General features: G+C 40.1%; 1 protein-coding gene across 3 annotated transcripts in view; it reads right to left on the minus strand.

The window, feature by feature from the left end:
* Window positions 1–12,473: 12,473 nt before the first annotated feature.
* The window catches only part of METTL22 (methyltransferase 22, Kin17 lysine), a 211,522-nt gene continuing 201,866 nt past the window's right edge, over window positions 12,474–22,129 (minus strand). For 2 of the 3 annotated variants that reach the window (XM_056534642.1, XM_056534643.1), the window contains exon 11: window positions 12,474–14,341. In XM_056534642.1, coding sequence (XP_056390617.1) covers window positions 14,306–14,341 — 36 coding nt within the window. In that variant the 3' untranslated portion in view covers window positions 12,474–14,305. The remainder of the gene's footprint in view (window positions 14,342–22,129) is intronic. The other variant, XM_056534641.1, reaches the window with a different exon arrangement.

Genomic DNA, 22,129 nt, shown 5'->3' on the forward strand with positions numbered 1-22,129 from the left:
AGATATCACCTGTATGTGAGATCTTGAGAGCTACTTTTCTCAATGTAGGTCATATGATACCTTATTTCAATAAATACCCTGGAGTAGGCCTGGATTGAGTTATGTCTAAGATGTTAGGGCCTCTAAATGAGCACAAGCCACTTATATATGTGGTTGTTGTTTATCAGATTTCCCAGCATGGGGTACTGGGGAATCCCAGCCCCTAGGGCCTGCTGTGCACCGCAGGTATGGGCTGTATTATAACTAAGTAGCTAGGTTAGCCAGGTAAGACCCTATCAATTGGCTTAATAAAACACACTAAGCATTGGACATAGTGGAGTTGCTGTTAAAACACAAATCTGTCAAGGAAACCACTGCTGTCAATATCAATAGTGAGATATATGCCCGAATTAGGTCTGGTATTATTCATATGAGTTAGTCAATGAATAGTCCTGAGAACTGGACGGCCAGTTAATGACTCTAAGTCTAAACCCCATAGAGTGTAGGGACCTCAGTGGAGTTGTGTTTTTAAATACATTTATTTCCTCACCTTATAAATTAAATTATTCACAATAAAAGTTATGTTTTATGATTTGTGACACATGCAATATAGAGGTTTCTTTGATTAACCCCTCTGGGTTAATTTGGTCATAATTAGTTACTGACAACTCCCTTTGGGGAATGTATCCACTTTTTGCTGAAAAAAAAATATTTTTTTCTCTAATCTGTTTCTATTTTCTGATTATCATTTTTATTTCCTTTGTTGTACATTATTATACGGGCTGCCATCTTGCCTGAGCTATTTTTAACAGCATTTAGAGATATGCTTTACAGCAGGACCAGTGGACATAGACAAAAATAGACATGTGCTGTCCCACACACATAAATTGGGAATGAGAGAGTGAGAGAGAGTAAAATTATAAATTAGAAAAATAAAATCACCAGACATTTTTTAAAACATGGTTAACATAAAAACTTGATTTAAACAATAAGTCATTTTCTGACAATACATTCCCATTAAACAGGAGAGGCTGTCATTCATTGTGTAAGACTGCCTAAGGGATTTCAAATCTATTGCAGTTTCTGGTGACTGATCAACATATTAATCCTAATATGTCATTACTGATGCTGGAGAAAGATATTTGTTAACTACCCTTAACCCATACATCAGCTTGCAATCTGCTCGTGACTAAGATGGAAACCTTGGAATCACGCCAGGAGGCCCAAGTTGAGACGTCAGAAGACAAAACATTTGAGGAAGATACAGATTGTATGGAAGGACAAAGATTTGGGTTTTTCCAGTTCTGAGTGAGAGAGCCGCATAAATGAACTTTGGCCAAGAAAGAAATGGATGCTAAATATGTTAATATAAACAGAGATAAAGCTCAACTAACCAATCAAAATGTAATATGCTGATTTTCACGTCATAACTAACCGCCCTTTTTTTGTCAAATGTAAAAACTAAATGTACTTCCTTGATTAAAGCAGAACTCTCTCTGAGAACTCTCTGATAGCATTTGGTAACTATCTGAGCTTCTTGCTAAGAAAGAGTTTATACCAACATTCTGCCTGGTGTATATTTCTTTATTTCGCCACTCAGCATTATACAGCAGCAGTCACGCACATTTTAAGGCCTCTTCCGCAACCATCCTTGACAGTTACACTAAACCTTCTTGCTATATTACATGAGAAATTTTATAGATTTATCTGCTCGGTGCCTCTTGTGCTCTAATATGATCCTAGTACCTTTATGAAAGGTTCCCTTTACAGTGCATCTGTCACATAAAATAGGCTTGTGAAGCTGCACACACAGTGCAGTATGGTTTCACAAGCCTAATCCAGTATGGTATGTTCATTAAAATTGCTTATGTAAATTGTAAAGGAATTGTCCTGAACAGTCAGAGAGGTAGGGCCTGGGGTCCCATATGTGACTATGTCACTTCCGCACCTCTCGATTGACAACACTCATGTGCTGTCAATGAGCAGTGTGACGTAAGCGGAGAAAAGTGTTGCAGCCCCGGAGCATAATGGCCCCCAGGCCCCACCTCTCTGACTGTCCAGGACCACTCCTTGACAGTTTACAAAAGCATTAATTATGAATATACAGCACACCTAATATAATTAAAGGCATGCCTGGATTAGACTTGTAAAGCCCTTCTGCACTGTGTGTGCAGCATCACAAGTCTATTTTGTGTGACAGATAAATTCAAAATTATACTAAATCTTAATATAATATAGCTCACCTGCTCCATAGCTAAAACATGTTTCCACTGAGGGGAAGCTCTATATTTTGCAAGCATTGTGCTTTTGCAATTTAAATGTAATGACACAAACTGTACAATATTGTTATTGTTTTTGCTATACCCTTTTTGTAGTCATATTTTGGTTCACATGGTTTATCTTCCGTTGGCATAAAAGAGTACCTGAACTAGAAAAGTCTATAAAATTGCAAAATTACATGAAAGTGCTGTGAAGCCTTTATTTAAAAACATGGCACTTTGCCATCTCCTAAGTAGCCACATCCAAACAAGAATAACCCATTCTGTCTAGTAAACCTGGTCAACAAACAGATGAAGGATTCTAAATATTGAAGCATTTTAAACAGACAACAGAAATATAGTAAATAATATATAAATAAATAAAAAGACTCTAAACTGTAATGACTGGGGTACAGTAATTCCTGGATGCTATTAACCTTTCAATTGATACCAATTAAATAAATAACTAGAATTCAATAGACTGCCTTATACTGAATTAGCCCATATGAATAATATTAACACAATATCACTATTGTATACTGTATGTACTGCTGTTTATTTCATCACCTCTAATTCTCCAACCTCTACCATTTTTGGAGTCCTGGATAACCACTTAAATCAAAAGACTTTAATATATATTTCACTCTTGTATTGTGAATTTTGCAAAGGGCTGCCTATTATTGAACTGCATTTCAGTTTCTTCACCTGAAGCTCCAATTCTTGTTTTTTCCCCTTATTCTCTTGGGAAGATCAAGACAAGACTTCTGGTTACTGACAGATGTTTTTTTTTTTTTTTGCAGTGAATTCTATTTTCCTAAATAAGAGGTCTAGACTATTTGCTTGTTTCAAGAAATTAGGGGTTTCATGGGTTACAACATTTCCTTCCTTTTTTCAGCCACCTCTCTAGGTATTGTAAGACATATCATAAATAACTGCGGGAATCAACATTATTATAAACAACAAAGTTCTTATTCTTAAAGTGACTCTGTCACCTCCAAGAATTGAATTTTGCTGCTGTAAGCCCACAATCTCAGCACGTTGATGCATAGAGGACTAATAAGGTCAGCGATATAATGAAGAAGACTACCATGTTTGTGGGCTCAGAGCAGGTCAATGTAAGTTAGAGAGATTAATATAGAAAGATTAAAAAAATAAAATAAAATAAAACTGTGGGGGAGATTTATGCAGAGAATAATGCAGTTGCCCAAAGCAACCAGATTGCTTCTTTTATTTTTCTTTGGACTTTTTTAAAAATGAAAGAAGCAATCTGATTGGTTGTTATGGGGTAAATTTTTTCCTCTTCACTTTTTAACAGCCATAATGTTGTATTAATTCCATAGCGACCATACGATTACACTGTTACCTAACTACTTTTGAAACATTAAAACTTTTTGTAAGAAAATTAGTATGCTTAAAATAGTCATCTTCTAACCCCTATAACTCTTACTTTTCTGGGCTGTAAACAGGCTAATTTTCTGTGCCATGATCTGTGGTTTTTATCAATACCATTTTTGTGTTAATGTATAAGAAAAAATTGGCAGAGCTCCTCATGGGATAGGTACTGTTTGGTATAGATGGTGATGGTGAGAGAATGGTTACACAAGTGACTGTATTCTGCTCAACTTGCTCGGTTGTGTAATAGACAACCACATATACGCGTGTAACAATACAAGTGGTGCAGCCTCCCGATGTCGGAACCTAGAGTGATCCTGGCCGAACAGCAAGAACTCAGGAATAGGAGAAAATATTATCGGGTTTCTGGTGCAGTCCACCAAACAGATTAAGGGAAGTGTTCTTTAAAGTAGTTTTATTAGCCAAACATGACACGTTTCGGAGCATAGGAGCTCCTTCTTCAGATGAAATTGCAATCACAATACAGAGTGTGTGAGTCTCAGTTATACATTGAAATTGGCGCCAAATGTAATAGGCCATACCCACTGGGCATGGTTAAATCTGACATCACATTCTAAAACATACGTACGTGCACTAAACAATATTATACAAGAATCATCATAAAACATGTAAGGATATGACATATAGAAAGGATAGTTGCAGTAGTTTGTCATAGAGAACAGTTTTGATGATAGGATGAGAGCGCAGCGGGACTGAGCAATGGGGATTACCCATTGCGCATGCGCTCGCTCTGAAGAGAGGGGGATGGGACCGCACTGCAGAAAACATCTAATGCGCGTGCACTCCTAGAGGCACGAGCCGCCCAAGGGAAGAGGGGGCGATGTGATCTGCGCCTGCGCAGGTGGGAATGGAGCTTGATCCATGTCCCGAACTGTGCATGCATGCTGGGTATAACAGGAGAAGCTGGAAAGGATGTATTAAGCTTAATATGATGTCCATGAAGTTTAGGGAAGAGGGCTAAATGAAGGGATGCATTTGTTAGTCACTTATAAGGGCATGGATAGAGGGGGGAGGGGGGTAATGCATATACAGAACCTGATGTGTATATGGACAGTGTTTGTAAATGGAGGAATGAAAATAGAGGTATGGCATATAATATGCAAAAGCTGTATGAAACGAAACCAATAATTAATACATAATAAGTTGTAAAATACATAAAAAAATGATGATGGGGGCCTGTCTAGCCATGGTGGTGTGAAGTCTCACATGCACAGAGCTCCTGCCTGCCGCATGCCTCTTTTACACTTTTGGTGCCGACATAATGGTGAGATCTTCCCGAAGTAAGAAGGGGAAACCTCCTACAATCCCTTCGTCCCCTCTGATGGACCTGGTATCCTATTTTACCCGGTCCCAGTCCTCCCGGCTGGGACCCCAACTGCCTGCTCAGGTGGCCTGCGCCATCTTGGAGCCACAGCCATGTGCGATCCTTGCATCAGCCCAGCGCTCCACAGTGTCGGAACTATGGGTCCCTGTGTGCTGCCCGGCTGCCTCAGACTCAGAGCCCCACCTGCGTCCCATCGGCTCTCCAGCTGCCTCTCCGGACGTGTGTGCTCCTCTGTCTCCTGCTCCCGACCATCTTGATCTGCAGCCTCCCGCGCCTCCAGCTGAAGGCGCGCACTGCTCTCCAGCTGCTGCCGCCCGTGCCTGCACACTCCTACAGGAACCGGTGAGTGACAGACTTATGCCTGAGGGGAAGACGGCTTCTCCAGTGCCCCTGACCAAGGGGGGAGCCCCTCCACCGGACCTACTTAACGGGGATACCTTGCTGGTGCCTCATTTACAACCCCCCCATGGGACCTTCTCCTGCACTGGGCCTGAACGCCATGTTGCATCAGGGGGCACCTATACCAGGGCCTTATGTGCCCTCGCCCTCCCCTGAGGTGCTGCCTGCCTTGGCTTCCCCATCATCCCCCTTGGGAGGCCACCTGGTGGCTGGGCCTCCTTCTCCACAGTGGTCCACTGGCTCTCCTTGGGATGCAGCCTTAGCTCCTGCCGCTATGTCTTCTGCCGGATCTGCTCCTGCTGCCCCTTCTCCTGCCTCCACCTCTCATTGCCAGGGGTCATTGTCTCCATTTCCTCACTTATGCTGCTCTCCCCAGTGCTTAGGGCACCTGCCTGTAGCTTGGATGGCACTCCTTCGCTGTTCCACTCGCAACTACGGCCCCTGGGTCCCCTGCCTCTCTCCACGGATCTTCATCAGGATCCTTTGAGTTGTGATTGGGCCTCATCTCCGGCCCCTCTAGCCTCTGCACCCATCACTCTAGCTGACCTGCAGGCCCTGGTCCGCTCTCTACCCACTAAGGCTGATATCTCTGATCTTGCTAGACAAGTGGTGGAAGAATGTAAGCAGGAATTTGCGCTGTTCAGGAGTGATTTGTCTTCTGTCACTGCTCAGGTGGATGCTGTGGAGGTGGCTCAGGAATCAACTTTGGCCTCCTTTCAGGCCCTGCAGTCTGTCATCAGTGGTCATACGGATCAGTTCTTCCTATTTCAACAACATCTCAATGACATCGTAAATCGCAGCAGAAGAAATAATATACGGATACATGGCCTTCCAGAGGCGGTGTCCCCTGGGGAGCTTTTATTTTCAATGACCTTCTGGATCATCCTCCTGATGCGCATATAGAAATGGACAGAGCTCACAGGGCGTTTTGCCCTCCTAGTGCTGATGATCGGAATCCTAGGGATGTTATTTGCCGGATTCATTTCTACACTCTCAAGGAGGATATTTTGCAATGTGCTAGATGGAGGCGGAGGATCAACTACAAAGATGTTCCTATTCAACTGTATCCCGATCTTTCCCACCATACCTTGGTTCAACATGCTGCCCTTAGATCTCTTCTGCAAGTCCTTTGGGACCGACCTTGACTTACTCAGACCTTGACTTACCCAACCCCAATGATCGTTTCGCTTCTTAGAATGGTTTCCTCAGGGGGCATGCCAGAGAAGAGAGCTCAGGTGCTACACCAATTTCACAAACCCTCTTTCCAGGTCCTGTGGGGTGGCAATTGCCATTCATAAGTCTCTCCTTCACCAGGTCCTGAAATGTACGGTTGCTCCTGATGCCCGCTACCTCATCCTTACTTTATCGGTTGGGGGCCATGAATTTACGATTCTATATGTGTACGCCCCTAATCACAACCAGGTTTCCTTTTTGTTAAATATTGTGGATGTAGCCCTTTCATTGCTCAAGGGTACGGTCCCCCTGTGTGGCGATCTGAACCTTACTTTGGATCCAAAATTGGACAACTCCACTGGTCGCTCTTTCGTCTCTTATTCAGCTATCAAACGTATTAAGAGGGCGTTTACGCTTTTACAGCTCTATGATGCTTGGCGGATTCTCCATCCGTCTGATAGAGATGATAGCTTTTACTCTTCCCCTCATGGCTCCTATAGTAGGACTGATTATCTTCTACTCCAACATAGTGCTTTCCCGTGGCTAGTCTCTTCTTCCATAGGCAGTATTTTATGGTCAGACCATGCCCCGGGAATTTGCATCATGCGCTTGCCTTTCCTCACTAAGGGGGAGTGGCCCTGGCAGTTGAACGAATCCCTCTTGCTTGATACCATGTGTACTGCAGAGGTGGAACAGACTGTCTCCAATTTTATTTTGGATCATGCCCAGGACTGTACTTCTCCTATGATGAAGTGGGAAGTTATTAAGTGTGCCTGGGGGTTTTCATTAAACACGGTGCGTGAACATGCCACTACCTTACATTGCGCCTTGCAACACACTGCTTAGTTGGAACTAGCCCAAAAATGTGAAATCTCCGCTTCTGTTTTAGGTGAGCTCCTCTCGGCACCACTCAGTGTTTGCTTGATGCCTCCTCGAAGCGTGTTCTCCAATTATGTCGCAGTAAATTCTATGAGTTTGGAGACAGGAATGGACGCATGTTGGCTAGAACTCTGAGGGAACATTTAGCTAGATCCCACATCCAATGAATTAAGCCCCCATCGGGTCCCGTGGCGCATGCTACTCCGGTCATTGCAGAGGTGTTCCATGCTTACTACGCTTCTTTATATAGTTTACCTTTCTATACCCCACAAGCTCTCAGACGGACTCTTTCCCCCTTTCTACTCTTCCTCGGATTCCTACGGAAACAGTGGGGACCTGTTTTTGTCATCTCAGCTCCAAGGGGTTATTGCTTCCCTTCCAGGGGGTAAGAGTCCTGGCCCCGATGGCTTTACTGCTGCTTTCTATAAACCCTTTGGCGAGCACCTTTCCCGCCTGATGCATGTCGCGGTCCTTCCTAAACCGGGCAAAGACCCGCAGGTCTGTGCTAGTTACAGACCAATTTCTTTATTGAATGTGGACCTTAAGATTTTCTCCAAATGAATTGCCCTCCGACTTGGTCCTCTCCTGCCGGGCCTTATTCATCCTGATCAGGTGGGCTTTGTCCAGGGGAGGGAGGCTTGCGACAGTACCCTGAAGACCCTAGATATTATCCACTCCGCTAAATCCCAGGAAATTCCACTTATGATTCTCTCCTTGGATGCCGAAAAGGCCTTTGACCGTATATCTTGTTCCTCCCTACAACAGACTTTAACTGTTATTGGTCTTGGCCGCACGCTCACTTCTAAAATTCTCTCCTTTTACCAGGCCTCTTAGGCATGTCTTAGGATTAAAGGGGTACTTCGGCGATAAGACATCTTATCCCCTATCCAAAGATGGAGCAGTTTACCCTGGCGCAATGGTGGAAATGTTTTCTTCTTTCTCATAAATCTGTTATTGCTAACAGAAATCAAGAGACTAACTACAAGATTTTATCCCGTTGGTACCGCACCCCAGAGATGCTGCATCGTTGGTACCCATCAGTACCTGAGGAGTTTTGGCGTTGTAATCATGCGACCGACACCATGTCTCATATCTGGTGGGGTTGTCCTTCCCTGCATCCTTTCTGGGATACAGTATGGTCAACTGCCTGTAGGGTTAATAGTATCTCTATACCAGATTCCCCAGAGGCGACTTTGCTGTTCATGTTTGATGTCTCCTCCTCTTACAGGAAATTTCTTGGGTGCTACCTTCTGCAGGCCGCAAAATCAATCATTCCTTGTAAATGGAGATAGACAGATCCTCCTACCGTTGGTGAATGGATAGCGGACATTAATTATTTTCAGCGTATTGAGGAATTGATTGCTTTGCCCCCTGCAGAAAGTGAACGCTACAATAAGACTTGGTTTGACTGGCTGTCCTTCCAGTCCACCCCTGAGTATTGAACTTTGCTTTCTTATGGGAACCCTGTGGTCTCCTGACTGTTCTCTCTTTCTTCTCCCTGATATGTCCTTGTCCTTTGTTGTCTATTGGTCTTACTGTCTGGTGTTATTCTTATGTCTGTCAAACTGATTCTTTTACTCTATTTTGTTTTTCTTTCCCCAATCTTTGGCTTGCCATATGAGGAGGCCGTTCATTCCTCTCCTTCTATTCTGTGACCTTCGTAATAGGGGGTACTTCGGCTCTTACCTTTAGTCGTAGTAGTGGTCGCCTTGCTAATTGTACCCCCTTCCTATTTGACATAATGCTTTACTTAGTTTACTTTTTGTATTTGATTAAGTGCACTATTTCAGTGTTGCTACCGCTGTTTGTATTTGATTCATTGATCTCAATGACGCATGTGTTTTCTGTATGTTATTTGTTCTTTTATTCAAAAACCAATAAAACTTTTCATGTTGTTATTTGTTCTTTTACTCAAAAACCAATAAAACTTTTCATCATAAAAATGATGATGATAGGTAGCGTAAAAAGATGAATATAATATTTTAATGTACACCTGGTACCAATTGGCGCAATACATGAAAATAAATATAGACATATAAAGTGACATGTATATAAAACTTGAAAGACATATAATGTTACCATTTAAAATAATGTACTGGGGTAACATATAATGTAGCCATTAAACCAATAGACTAAAATAAAAAAATAAACAAAAATATAGCAATAGGATAAATGAACGGCAAATGGCATGGACGCCATGAATAAGAACATAATTAGAACCCCTTTTAGTGCCCATAGATTCTTGGAAGGAAGACTGAACTAATAAACGTTATGGGCCTGTCTGAGTGGATAATAAATGCATTATTAGCGAATGGTGTCTTTAGCTTGAATAGACCTGAGGGGTGCAGGCTATTTAATGTGTAGATCCATCAGGACTCCCTGGGTTTAGTCTATTGGTTTGATGGCTACATTATATGTTACCCCAGTACATGATTTTATATGGTAACATTCCTTCCAGTCCTTCCAGTTTTATATACATGTCACTTTATATGTCTATATTTATTTCCATGCATTGCGACAATTGGGACCAGGTGCACATTATAATATTATATTCATTTCTTTTACGGCACCTATCATCATCATTTTTTATATATTTTACAATTTATTATGAATTAATTATTGGTTTTGTTTCATACATCTGTTGCATATTATATGCCATACATCTATTTTCATCCTCATTTACAAACACTGTCTACATAACATCAGGTTATGTATATGCATTCTCCCCCCTCTATCCATGCCCTTATAGGTCCAGTACTTTCCACTATCACTAACAAATGCATCCCTTAATTTAGCCCCCTTCCTAAACTTCATGGACATCGTATTAAGCGTTATACAGCTTTTCCAGCTTCTCCTGTAATACCCAGCACGCACGCGCAGTATGGGACACAGCTGAAGCTCCGTTCCATCCAGCGTAGGTGCAGATCACCTCGCCGGCTTCGGTGTTAATACAGTACATGTTCCCCACTGGGAGCGCACGCGCATTAGATGTTTTCTGCAGTGCCGTCCCATCCCCCTCTCTCAAGAGCAAGCCCATGCGCAGTGGGTAATCCCCGTTGCTCGGTCCCACTACGCTCTCATCCTGTCAATCAAAACTGTTCTCTATGACAAACTACTGCAACTATCCTTTCTATATGTCATATCCTTATATGTTTTATGATGTTTCTTGTAGAATATTGTTTACTGCAAGTACATATGTTTTAGAATGTGATGTCAGATTTGCCTATTACGGCCTATTACGTTTGGCGCCCAAATTTTTATGTATAACTGAGACTCACACACTCTGTATTGTCCTACTACCATTTTATCTGAAGAAGGAGCTCCTACAGTGGGGATCCAAAATTTGGGCACCCCAGATAAAAATTTGTATTAATGTGCATAAAGCCAAGGAAAGATGGAAAAAATCTCCAAAATGCATCAAATTACAGATTAGACATTCTTATAATATGTCAACAAAAGTTAGATTTTATTTCCATCATTTAATCTTTCAAAATAACAGAAAACAAAAAAATGGCATCTGCAAAAGTTTGGGCACCCTAATTTATAGCATGCACTGCCCCCTTTGCAAAGCTGAGACCTGCCAGTGTTATGGATTGTTCTCAATCATCATCTGGGAAGACCAGGTGATGTCAATCTCAAATGTTTTAAATGCCCAGACTCATCTGACCTTGCCCCAACAATCAGCACCATGGGTTCTTCTAAACAGTTGTCTAGAAATATGAAACTGAAAATAGTTGACGCTCACAAAGCTGGAGAAGGCTATAAGAAGAAAGCAATACATTTTCAGATGTCAATATCCTCTGTTCGGAATGTAATTAAGAAATGGCAGTCATCAGGAACAGTGTAAGTTAAAGCAAGACCTAGAAGACCAAGAAAAATATCAGACAGAACAGATCGCAGGATTGTGAGAAAAACGATTCAAAACCCACATTTGACTGCACAATCCCTCAAGAAAGATCTGGAAGACACTGGAGTTGTGGTACACTATTACACTATAAAGAGATACTTGTACAAATATGGTCTTCATGGAAGAGTCATCAGAAGAAAACCTCTTCTACGTCCTCACCACAAAAATCAGCGTTTGAACTTTGCAAATTAACATATAGACAAGCCTGATGCATTTTGGAAACAAGTTCTGTGGACCAATGAAGTTAAAATTGAACTTTTTGGCCGGAATGAGCAAAGGTACATTTGGAGAAGAAGGGGAACAGAATTTAATGAAAAGAACCTCTGTCCAACTGTTAAGCATGGGGGTGGATCAATCATGCTTTGGGGTTGTATTGCAGCCAGTGGCACAGGGAACATCTCACGAGTAGAAGAAAAAATGGATTCAATAAAATTTCAGAAAAATTTTGGATGCTAACTTGATGCCATCTGTGAAAAAGCTGAAGTGAAAGAGAGGATGGCTTCTACAAATGGATAATGATCCTAAACACACCTTGAAATCTACGGGGGATTACAGAGGCGTAAACTGAAGGTTTTGCCATGGCCTTCACAATCTCCTGACCTCAACATAATTGAAAATCTATGGGTAGACCTTAAAAGAGCAGTGCATGACAGACAGCCCAGAAATCTCAAAGAACCGGAAGACTTTTGTAAGGAAGAATTGGCAAAGATACCTCAAACAAGAATTGAAAGACTTTTGGCTGGCTACAAAAAGCGTTTACAAGCTGTGATACTTGCCAAAGGGGGCAGTACAAGATATTAACTCTGCAGGGTGCCCAAACTTTTGCAGATGCCATTTTTTTGTTTTCTGTTATTTTGAAAGTGTAAATGATGGAAATAAAATCTACCATTTGTTGACATATTATAAGAATGTCTAATCTGTAATTTGATGCCTTTTGGAGATTTTTCCATCTTTGCTTGGCTTCTTTATGCACATTAATACAAATTTATACCTGGGGTGCCCAAACTTTTGATCCCCACTGTATGCTCCGAAATGTTTCATGTTTGGCTAATAAAACTACTTTAAAGGATGTTTCCCTTCATCTGTTTGGTGGACTGCGCCAGAAACCTGGTAATATTTTCTCCTATTCCTGACTTTTTGATCACTTTTTTTTAATCATTTTTTTCTGGTATATGAAGTGACCAAAAATCAAAAGGGGTGATTTAATCTTTCATTAGGGAAGGGGCTTACTAACAATTTATAAAAAGTTTTTATCACAATTTTTTTAGTCTTCATGGGGGAATTCTACCTACAAGTTTTCAATTGCGAACACCGAACAATCAAGTGTTGTCGAAGCTCAAATTGTACAAGCTGCTTGCACAGATGGAGTGCCAATCAGACGACATGGAGCGAGATAAAGGACCCCTGGCTGTCCAACTAGCTATTCATGACTTCTGCATCTAAAGGGTTAATGCCAGACATCACCCTGATTGGTGGTGTCCGGCATTAGCCAAGAGTCCTGACTTCTGACAGGTAACACAGACTTTACATGTAAACCCTGCTTCCTCTAGGGATTAACTGCATATAATTTCCATAAACTGTAATACTTGTTAAAATACATCTGATATACTAGACGTATAGTCTGCAATATATGTTTTTTTTTATAATGGTAATGTGCACTCAATGTATCATAGATTAACATAAACAATGCTGTATTTATTTCAAAATCTCACTTTGTGTTTTTTTTTTTTTTTAACAGACACAATTTCATATACTTACTGAGGGTAAGAAATCATTGAGTAAACACAATCCTGATTTAATGCAGAAAGATAAAAACAAAGTTTAAAAGAATTAGAGGAGGAGGACAACAAGAATTTAAAAGAAACTTAGTATTATCTTAAACAAACAATGTTTGTTCAATCAATTTTTGTCACATCGTTTTCCTATCACTTGCAATTCCTCATAGAAAACTTATCCTGCGCTGGACAGTTCCTAAAATGGACAGAGGTGTCAGCAGAGAGCACTGTGGTCAGGCAGAAAGGAAATTCAAAAAGAAATGAACTTCCTGCGGATCATAACAGCAGCTGAGAAGTACTGGAAGGATAAGGATTTTTTAATAGAAGTAATTTACAAATCTGTTTAACTTTCTGGCACCATTTGATTAAAAAAACAGTTTTCCAGTGGAGTACACCTTTAAACAAACAACCACCATTCCATTATTGATGGCCTAAGGATAGACCAACAATTTAAAGTGTCCTTGTCATTAGGAATACATTTTTGTGAAGCCAAATCAGTTTTGATCTGTCAGAGTGTTTAGACCCCTTTCCCCATGATTTTCAGAACAACCTGGGTGATGTGTGGTGTTATGCATTTTACTCCCTGCCTCTTTGCCTTTTCTGCATAAGCTTCATAGACTTAGGATAAAAAATTTGCCACGTCTTTGCGATTTATTATGTCTGTTCTAGACTAAATAAAACTCGACCAAATAGGCAGAAACTGTACCATAATGATCATAGGGGAGTATGGTATAAAATACATTTGGTGCATTCTGCTATACCTTACACCATCTCTTGACTAGAGTTCTGTGCACAAATTAAAAGCAAAAACTATAAATAATTCTGAGGCGTTTTACAACCTAGTCATTGCTCTTTTTCCAGAAATTTTTCAAAATTCTAGTGAGGTATCTAAAATATCTTATAAACAGCCTTTTTTGTCATATTTTGCTTAATAAATCTCCCCCAGGATTTTGCTGTGTGCTAGGTATTAGTAAACTGTGGCGACTATAAAGCCTCATGTACCAAAACGCACTAAGGAGCAAACCAACACATTTTTTTCAGTTCATTGAGATAATTAAACCAGGACAATTTAGTACCTAAAATTATATCAGTTCACTGAAGTGTTATAGATGTTTCCTGGTCAACTAGTATAATTATTCTTTGGTGTTTCGCATCATCATGCTTCAGAGTTATTCTTTGATCACGGGATGTAAAAGCATCAAGTTAAAGTTGTAGCTGAAAGTTTCCACAGCTCCTACAGAAAGAAACATGGTGGAATTAGAAAAGAAAGAAATCCAAGTGTCCTTAAGATAAATCAAACTGGTACAACCACATTTCTTTCATAAGAATAAATATACACATTACAAGTGGAGTATGACCTTGTTTTCCTCCTAAATATTGCATCTACACTATATGGACAAAAGTATTGTTTCAGGCAACATCAGTTGGAAATGTATGTATGTATGTATTGTGCTTAGCAAACAATAACTTAAAATGGATATAAAAAGTATATGTCTCGTGATGGTAAAGAATGAGACAAAGATAACTCAGAACAATACAAAATCTTTGAGTAGGAAATAAAAAACAAATGAACACGCTATAACCTGTTTGCATAAGTATGCACACCCTCTTATAACTGGGGATTTGGCTATGCTCAGAAATAAAGGTGTACTTCCGTATTGAACAACCTATCTCCTATCCAGAGGGTAGAAGATAAGTGTCTGAACGCAGGTGGTCTGACCGCTGGGACCCCCACGATTTCCAGCCTGGTGCCCCAGCTCTTCCCATACATGGAGCAGGCATTGTGCATCTCCATGGGAGAGCCAGAAATACAATGCTAACTTGTCAGGCTCACTATGTTCGCCAGGCGAATCTGACAAATTAGGAATCTGACTTCAGTAGCTCACCACACCTGTACCTCTATGCGACACAATAGCACATTCCAGGGTTATGACCTGGGCTCGGTGATGTATGCGCACTGTTTGTCGAGGAGCAAGAGGGCATTGATTTTGTGCACAGAGGGGTTGCAGTCCTAGGGCACATCAGACTTCTTGCCACTCAAATGGACCATAAAACTTCACATTTTGCTGGAATAAAGACATGGACACATCAATCAGAGCCATCATCTGTAAGGGTACCTCTCATCAAATAAACTTTTGATATATTTTAGATTAATGAATGTTGAATAACTTTCCAATAGCATGTTAATGAAAAATATGCTTCTTTCTATTGTATTTTTCCCGATCAGTCCTGTCAGCAAGCATTTCTGACTCATGCTGGAGTCCTAAACACTCAGAGCTGCCAGCCTGCTTTGTTCATAGCCAAACAGGCTGTGAACAAAGCAGGCTGGCAGCTCTGAGTGTTCTCCTTTGTGAACAAAGCAGACAGGCAGCTCGTAGTGTTTAGGACTCCAGCATGAGTCTGAAATGCTTGCTGCCAGGACTGGTAGGGAGACCCCTAGTGGTCATTTCTTCAAAGTGGAAAATTAAATAGAAAGAAGCATATTTTTTAATAACATGCAATTGTAAAGTTATTCTGCATACATTAATCTATAATATATCAAAAGTTTTTTTGATGAGAGGCACCCTTTAAAGATACCATAACTCTTACATCGTAAGAGTTAAGGTAAAACTCTTATTTTTCTATGTACAGAGCCATAAGAGGGCTTGTTTTCGAGGGACAAACTGTACTTTTCAATGAGACCCTTTATTTTTCCATAATATTTTTGTGAAGTGAATTTGAAATAAAAATAAAAACAAATGAACAACCCAAACCCCTCAATTCAGCATATTTCTGAAGGGTGAGTGTGTTTTCATGCCTCTCACTGGCAAAACTTGATTTTATTTGTGTTTTTCAGGTCAGTTTGATTAATGATGGTACCCAATTTGTATTGTTTCTTAGTTTTTGTTCTACTAGTTCCAAAAATGACCATCTAAGTTACACCACAGCACCATCTAGTGGACTTCTAACACACTAGTTCAAAGATTAATAAGACTATGTTCACATGACAGAATTCCTTCGTGGAATTCTGCATGGAAATCCTGCATTAATTTATAGCCAATACACTTCAATGAGATTCCGCTCTCCCATTCACACAGCAGAATTTCCGCTGCAGGAATTCCATTGAAGTGAATAGGCAATTCATTTATGCAGAGTTTACTGTAGAATTTTCATGCAGAATTTTGTGCAGAAATTCTGCCGTGTGAACATAGCCTCACCTGTCTGAAATCTTTTTATCATTTGTGTTGTTTCAAAGGGGTGAACCCATTTTAACAATAGTAATAAAAGTAAAATTTTGATAGGGCGGTCTGTAGAAGAGTTTTTTTTTTTAATTCCAAAGGAGGTCATCCCCTAAGGGGTGGGTTATTGATTTATATGCCCTGGGATCCATCAGGGACTGGTGACCAAGGTGAGCTTTAAGGACATAGCCTATTTTGGCCTTGAGGATAAAGCCAATGAAAATGTTTGCGCTTTTGTTTTTTTCTCCTCGCCTTTTAAGAACCAAAACTCTTATTTTTCCATCCATGGATGCATATGAAGGCATGATTTTTTTGTGACCAATTTAACTTTGTAAGGACCCCTTGAATTTTACCATAAAATGTTTGGTGCAACTAAACATATAAAAAATATAATTTGTGGCAGGAAAAAAAAATTAGCAACTTTTATTTTTATGTAGTGCAATGTACAGTAAAACTGACATGTAACCTTTATTCTGTGGGTCAATACGATTAACACAATCCCCATGTTTACATGCTTTTCTATTATTGTACTGCTTTTACCCATTGCTGACATCAAACATACAGATACGCCCATGCCATCTGGGACATAATCGCTGATGTCCACCATTATCTGAGGGCTTCAGCGCTCGCTTCATAGACTGTAAAGCCGCCATGGCATACATGTACTAAGTACCAGGGCACAGTGATGTACATGTACATGGCGTATCCACTAGGGATTAAATAACCATTCCAATCTCTTTTCTGATGTGATATGTAGTTTTCATCAGTACTTTTTTGGGATACAGGGAATTTTTTTAATACATTTTTTCTAGAATGCACCAATGTGACCAAAAACTGCAGTTCTGGTACTTGGTAATTTTCTTTTTTCACTGTTGACTATGCAGGATCAATGCTGGACAATTCTGCATGTGATACCAAATATGTTTTTTTTTTTTTTTTTTACATTTTTTTAATTTGATAACAGGAACAGTTGCTTAGCCACAGAAGCGACAGAGGCCTAGGACAAGCCTCAGGGTGCCAAGACAATGGATAAAGCCCCTGAACAACCAATGATGCACAAAAACACAGTTTCAATGCTGCTGTCAGCTTTGACAGCATTTAAACAGTTAAATAGCTAGCAAGGAAGATCCCTCCATGCTGGCTATCAACAACAGCTGTCTGCTGCTTAAGGCAGCCAAGCCTGCTTAATTAACCCTTAATGGCACCATGACCTGTCTTAATGGGTTAAGGTCACTTAATCTCCAATCCCACAGTGATGCACCAGCTCCATTTGGCACAGCTGACCGATGCAGTGGTCTTAGTGATCACATGTTGTACTCTTGTCATCAGTACTCAGTGATGGAAGCCATGGTGCCAGGAGTTAAGCCATGAGACTGTTGAGGCCACTGATTGGTGGATCAATGTAGGAAAGGAGAAGTGAGTTACCCATTTTCTTTTTGTTCATTGCACTTGGGACCCCTTTTATTTTTTTTTATTTTTTAATATGATATTGATAATCCCCTTATCAGTTACCTTCTGCTTTGGTTTAGGGCTGCAACAACACCTTAGACGTTTTGTCATTTTCCTCAAGTCATTCCTGAACCATTTCTGCAATGTATTGCATAATGAAACACATTATCCTGCTAAAAGAGACCACAACTACTGTCATGAAGCTATGTCTTCAAAAATTTACTTAGGAGGTACACATAGAAGTTACACCTACATGAATGCCAAAATCCAAGGTTTCCTTGTAAATCATTACCTAAAGCATCTCACATTCTTCACTGGGCTGCTTTCTTCTCATGGTGCATCCTGGTGCTTCTGTTTTGCACATGCATCTGGCCATCCATGATATAAAAGAAAATGTGATTCATCAGACCAGGCCACTTTCTTCCAATGATCTATGGGCCAGTTCTGATGCTTAGGCGCCCATTGTAGCCACTTACATAAAGGACAGGATCAGCATGGGCACTCTGACTGGTCTGCAACAATGCAACTCCACATTTTGTCACAGCTTTTAGAATAGTACCCCCTTGTGCCATTTCATCACCCCTTGTGCATTTCATTCTCCCCCTGTGGCATTTCAGGGATTTGCAGGACTGCACAGAGTTTTGCAAGACTCGCTGTATGTTCTGTGACCGCCCACAACAACCTCATTACCACCTGCAAGATTTTTATTGGGAACACCTCCCCATACATGTGATTTTAAAGATACTTTGACACAGTGCTATCACAATGTGGCCCTTGTCAAATTTGCTCAGGTGCTTACACTGGTATATTTTTTCTGCCTTTAATGCAGAAAACTTAAAGAACCTAATGTTCACTTGCTGCATAATATATACCATCCCTTGACAGGCATAGCATTATACAATAAATACAATTTAATGATTGCATATCAAAGTCTCCTAAAATTATATAAAACTCCCTCCAAATTAAATTACTCTTATTTTCTAATTTTACAAAAAAAAAAAAGTTAACATATTTGGTATCACCGCATGAGTAAATGTCCAAACAATTAAAATATAATGTTTATAATCCAGCACGGTAAATGGCATAAACGTAAAAAAATATCAAACACCAAATTTGGTACATCTAAAAACTGCAGATCACAGCGCAAAAAATGAGCCCTCATTCATCCTCATAAACAGAAAAATAAAAAAGTTACAGGGGTCAGAAAAGGACAATTTTATGAATATATGATTATATATGAATTTTGTTAAAACAAAGTTTGCATTTTTTTAAGTAGCACAATAGAAAAATGTTATCAATTGGATATAACAAAAAAACGCAAACATTTAAATTGGCCTGGTCCTTAACCTGTTATCGTCCATGTGCCCTTAACGAGGTATGACGCGGGCACCTGACTAGAGCCTGCGTCATACCGGCCGGCCCACAGCTGATTCTTGTAGCCGGCATTAATAGCCAACATGCGGCGATCGCCGTGGCCGGCTATTAACCCTTTAGATCGCCGCTGTCAAAAATGACAGCGGCGTCGAAAGGTGCCTTTATCCCATCCCTGGTGGTCCAGTGGGGTGGATCGCCCCCCCGCAGCGTGATCCCTTGGGGGCAACCAGGACCAGGCTTTATAAATCGAGCGCAGAGCACACAGATCAATGTGGTTCTATGGAACCACATTGATCTGTATGAGGAATCAAATCATTCCTCCTAAAAGTCCCCTAAGGGGACTAAAAGTGTAAAAATAAAAATAAAAAGTTTAAAAAAGTTTAAAAACACACACATTAACCCCTTCTTTATTAAAGGTTTAAATCACCCCCCTTTCCCCAAATTTCATATAAAAAATATATAAACATAAAAATAAACATATGTGGTATCGCCATGTGCTGAAATGTCCGAACTATTAAAATATATTGTTATACTACGGTTAATGGCGTAGGCGAAAAAAATTCCAAAGTCCAAAATAGCATATTTTTGGTCACTTTTTCTACCATAAAAAAAAGGAATAAAAAGCGATCAAAAAGTCTGATCAAAACAAAAATGGTACAGATTAAAACTTCAGATCATGGTGCAAATAATTAGCCCTCATACCACCCCGTATGCGTAAAAAGTTATAGGGGTCAGAAGAGGACAATTTTAAATGTATTAATTTTCGTGCATGTAGTTATGCTTTTTTCCCCCCCAAAACTATAATATAATATAGTCTATATAAGTAGGGTATCATTTTAATCATATGGACCTACAGAATAAATAAAGTGTCATTTTTTCCACGTTTCGCCATAGATTTTAGGGTAAAATGACTCATGTCATTACAAAGTAGAATTGGTGGTGCAAAAAATAAGACCTAATATGGATTTTTAGGTGCAAAATTTAAAGAGTTATGATTTTTAAAAGGTAAGGAGGAAAAAACGAAAGTGCAAAATCTTAAAAAACGCTTGGTCCTTAAGGGGTTAAAGGAAAACTGTCAGCTTTCTCCCCCCCGCACTAACCAGCAGTACTGGCTGGTAGTGCGGGGGGACGCTGATCAGTTTGATGCCTACCGTGCCAGGATCCGCCCTGCCGTTTGGCCAAAATCTTTGTTTTTCTGTATATGCTAATTAGGTGCTAACTGGCACAGGCCGGGGTTCCTGCCACTCTGACGTCAGCGCCGCTCGTCCGCAGCGCCACCCAGCTCATCAATATTCCTCCCCCTCCTTCTGCATCTCCCTCTTCTCCCCGCTCTATAACGAAGAGGGAGAGGTGGAGGAATATTGATTTGCTGGGTGGCGCTGACGTCAGAGTGCCAGTAATTCCTGCCTGTGCCAGTTAGCACCTAATTAGCATATACAGTAAATCGAAGATTTCGGCAGAGTGGAGGGGCAGATCCAGGTCCGGTAAGCATGAAACTGATCAGCGTCCCCCGCACTACCAGCCAGTACCACTGGTTAGTGTGGGGAGAGCAAGCTGATAGTTTTCCTTTAAAGTCAAAATGGGCTAAGGAGTCAATGTTATGGATGACTGACTGAATGTTATCGTGTGTGTGATCACTACTACTGCCAGAATACAGATTATATGTGGTTATTTTTACTAATACTAAAATAAGATTTTAAAAATAAGACAGTTTTCAAAATACTGGTAAACCCAATTCCTTCTGAATTAAGAGAAAATAAAAAACTATTATCAAAAGGAGTTAAGAGAACAGTGTAAATTACTTACTCTGTAAGGCTAGGTTTTCACACACGTTTCTTTCCTAGCGTTTTTTGTTTTTTTCATGAAAACTGCCACTGCAGTTTTTGAGCAGAAGTATATTCAAGATGAATGTGAAATATTTATATAGAAAGGACTTATACTTCACCTTCCTACTGGATCCACTTCTGACTTTGGCTCAAAAACTGCAAAAAAATTACAGAAAAATCCTATGTGGAAACCTAGCCTAATAAGGAACATGTTTTATGTCACTTTCATCTGTGTTGATTATAGTACTGGCCAGATACAGTCATGGCTGTACATATTGGTACCCCTGAAGTATTTCTCACAGAAAAGGATTGCAGTAACACATGTTTTGCTATACACATGTTTATTCCCTTTGTGTGTATTAAAACTAAACCAAAAAAGGGAGGAAAAAAAAGCAAATTGGACATAATGTCACACCAAACTCCAAAAATGTGCTGGATAAAATTATTGGCACCCTTAAAGGGGTACTCCAGTGGAAAACTTTTTTTTTTTAATCAACTGGTGCCAGAAAGTTAAACAGATTTGTAAATTACTTATATTAAAAAATCTTAATCCTTCCAGTACTTATTAGCTGCTGAATACTACAGAGGAAATTCTTTTCTTTTTGGAAGACACAGTGATCTCTGCTGACATCACGAGCACAGTGTTCTCTGCTGACATCTTTGTCCATTTTAGGAACTTTCCAGAGCAGCATATGTTTGCTAAGGGGATTTTCTCCTACTCTGCACAGTTCTTAAAATGGACAGAGATGTCAGCAGAGAGCACTGTGCTCGTGATGTCAGCAGAGAGCTCTGTGTTCCAAAAAGAAAAGAATTCCCTCTGTAGTATTCAGCAGCTAATAAGTAATAGAAGGATTAAGAATTTTTAATAGAAGTAATTTGCAAACCTGTTTAACTTTCTACCACCAGTTGATTAAAAAAAAAAAAAAAAAGTTTTCCACCGGAGTACCCCTTTAACTTAATATTTGGTTGAACACCCTTTGGAAAAAATAACTGAAATCAGTCGCTTCCTATAACCATCAATACGCTTCTTACACCTCTCAACCGGAATGTTGGGCCACTCTTCCTTTGGAAACTGCTTCAGGTCTCTCTTATTGGAAGGGTGCCTTTTCCCAACAGCAATTTTAAGACCTTTCCACAGGTGTTCAATGGGATTTA

This window comes from Hyla sarda, chromosome 8 (genome assembly GCF_029499605.1).
Source record: "Hyla sarda isolate aHylSar1 chromosome 8, aHylSar1.hap1, whole genome shotgun sequence".
Classification (NCBI taxonomy): Eukaryota; Metazoa; Chordata; class Amphibia; order Anura; family Hylidae; genus Hyla; species Hyla sarda.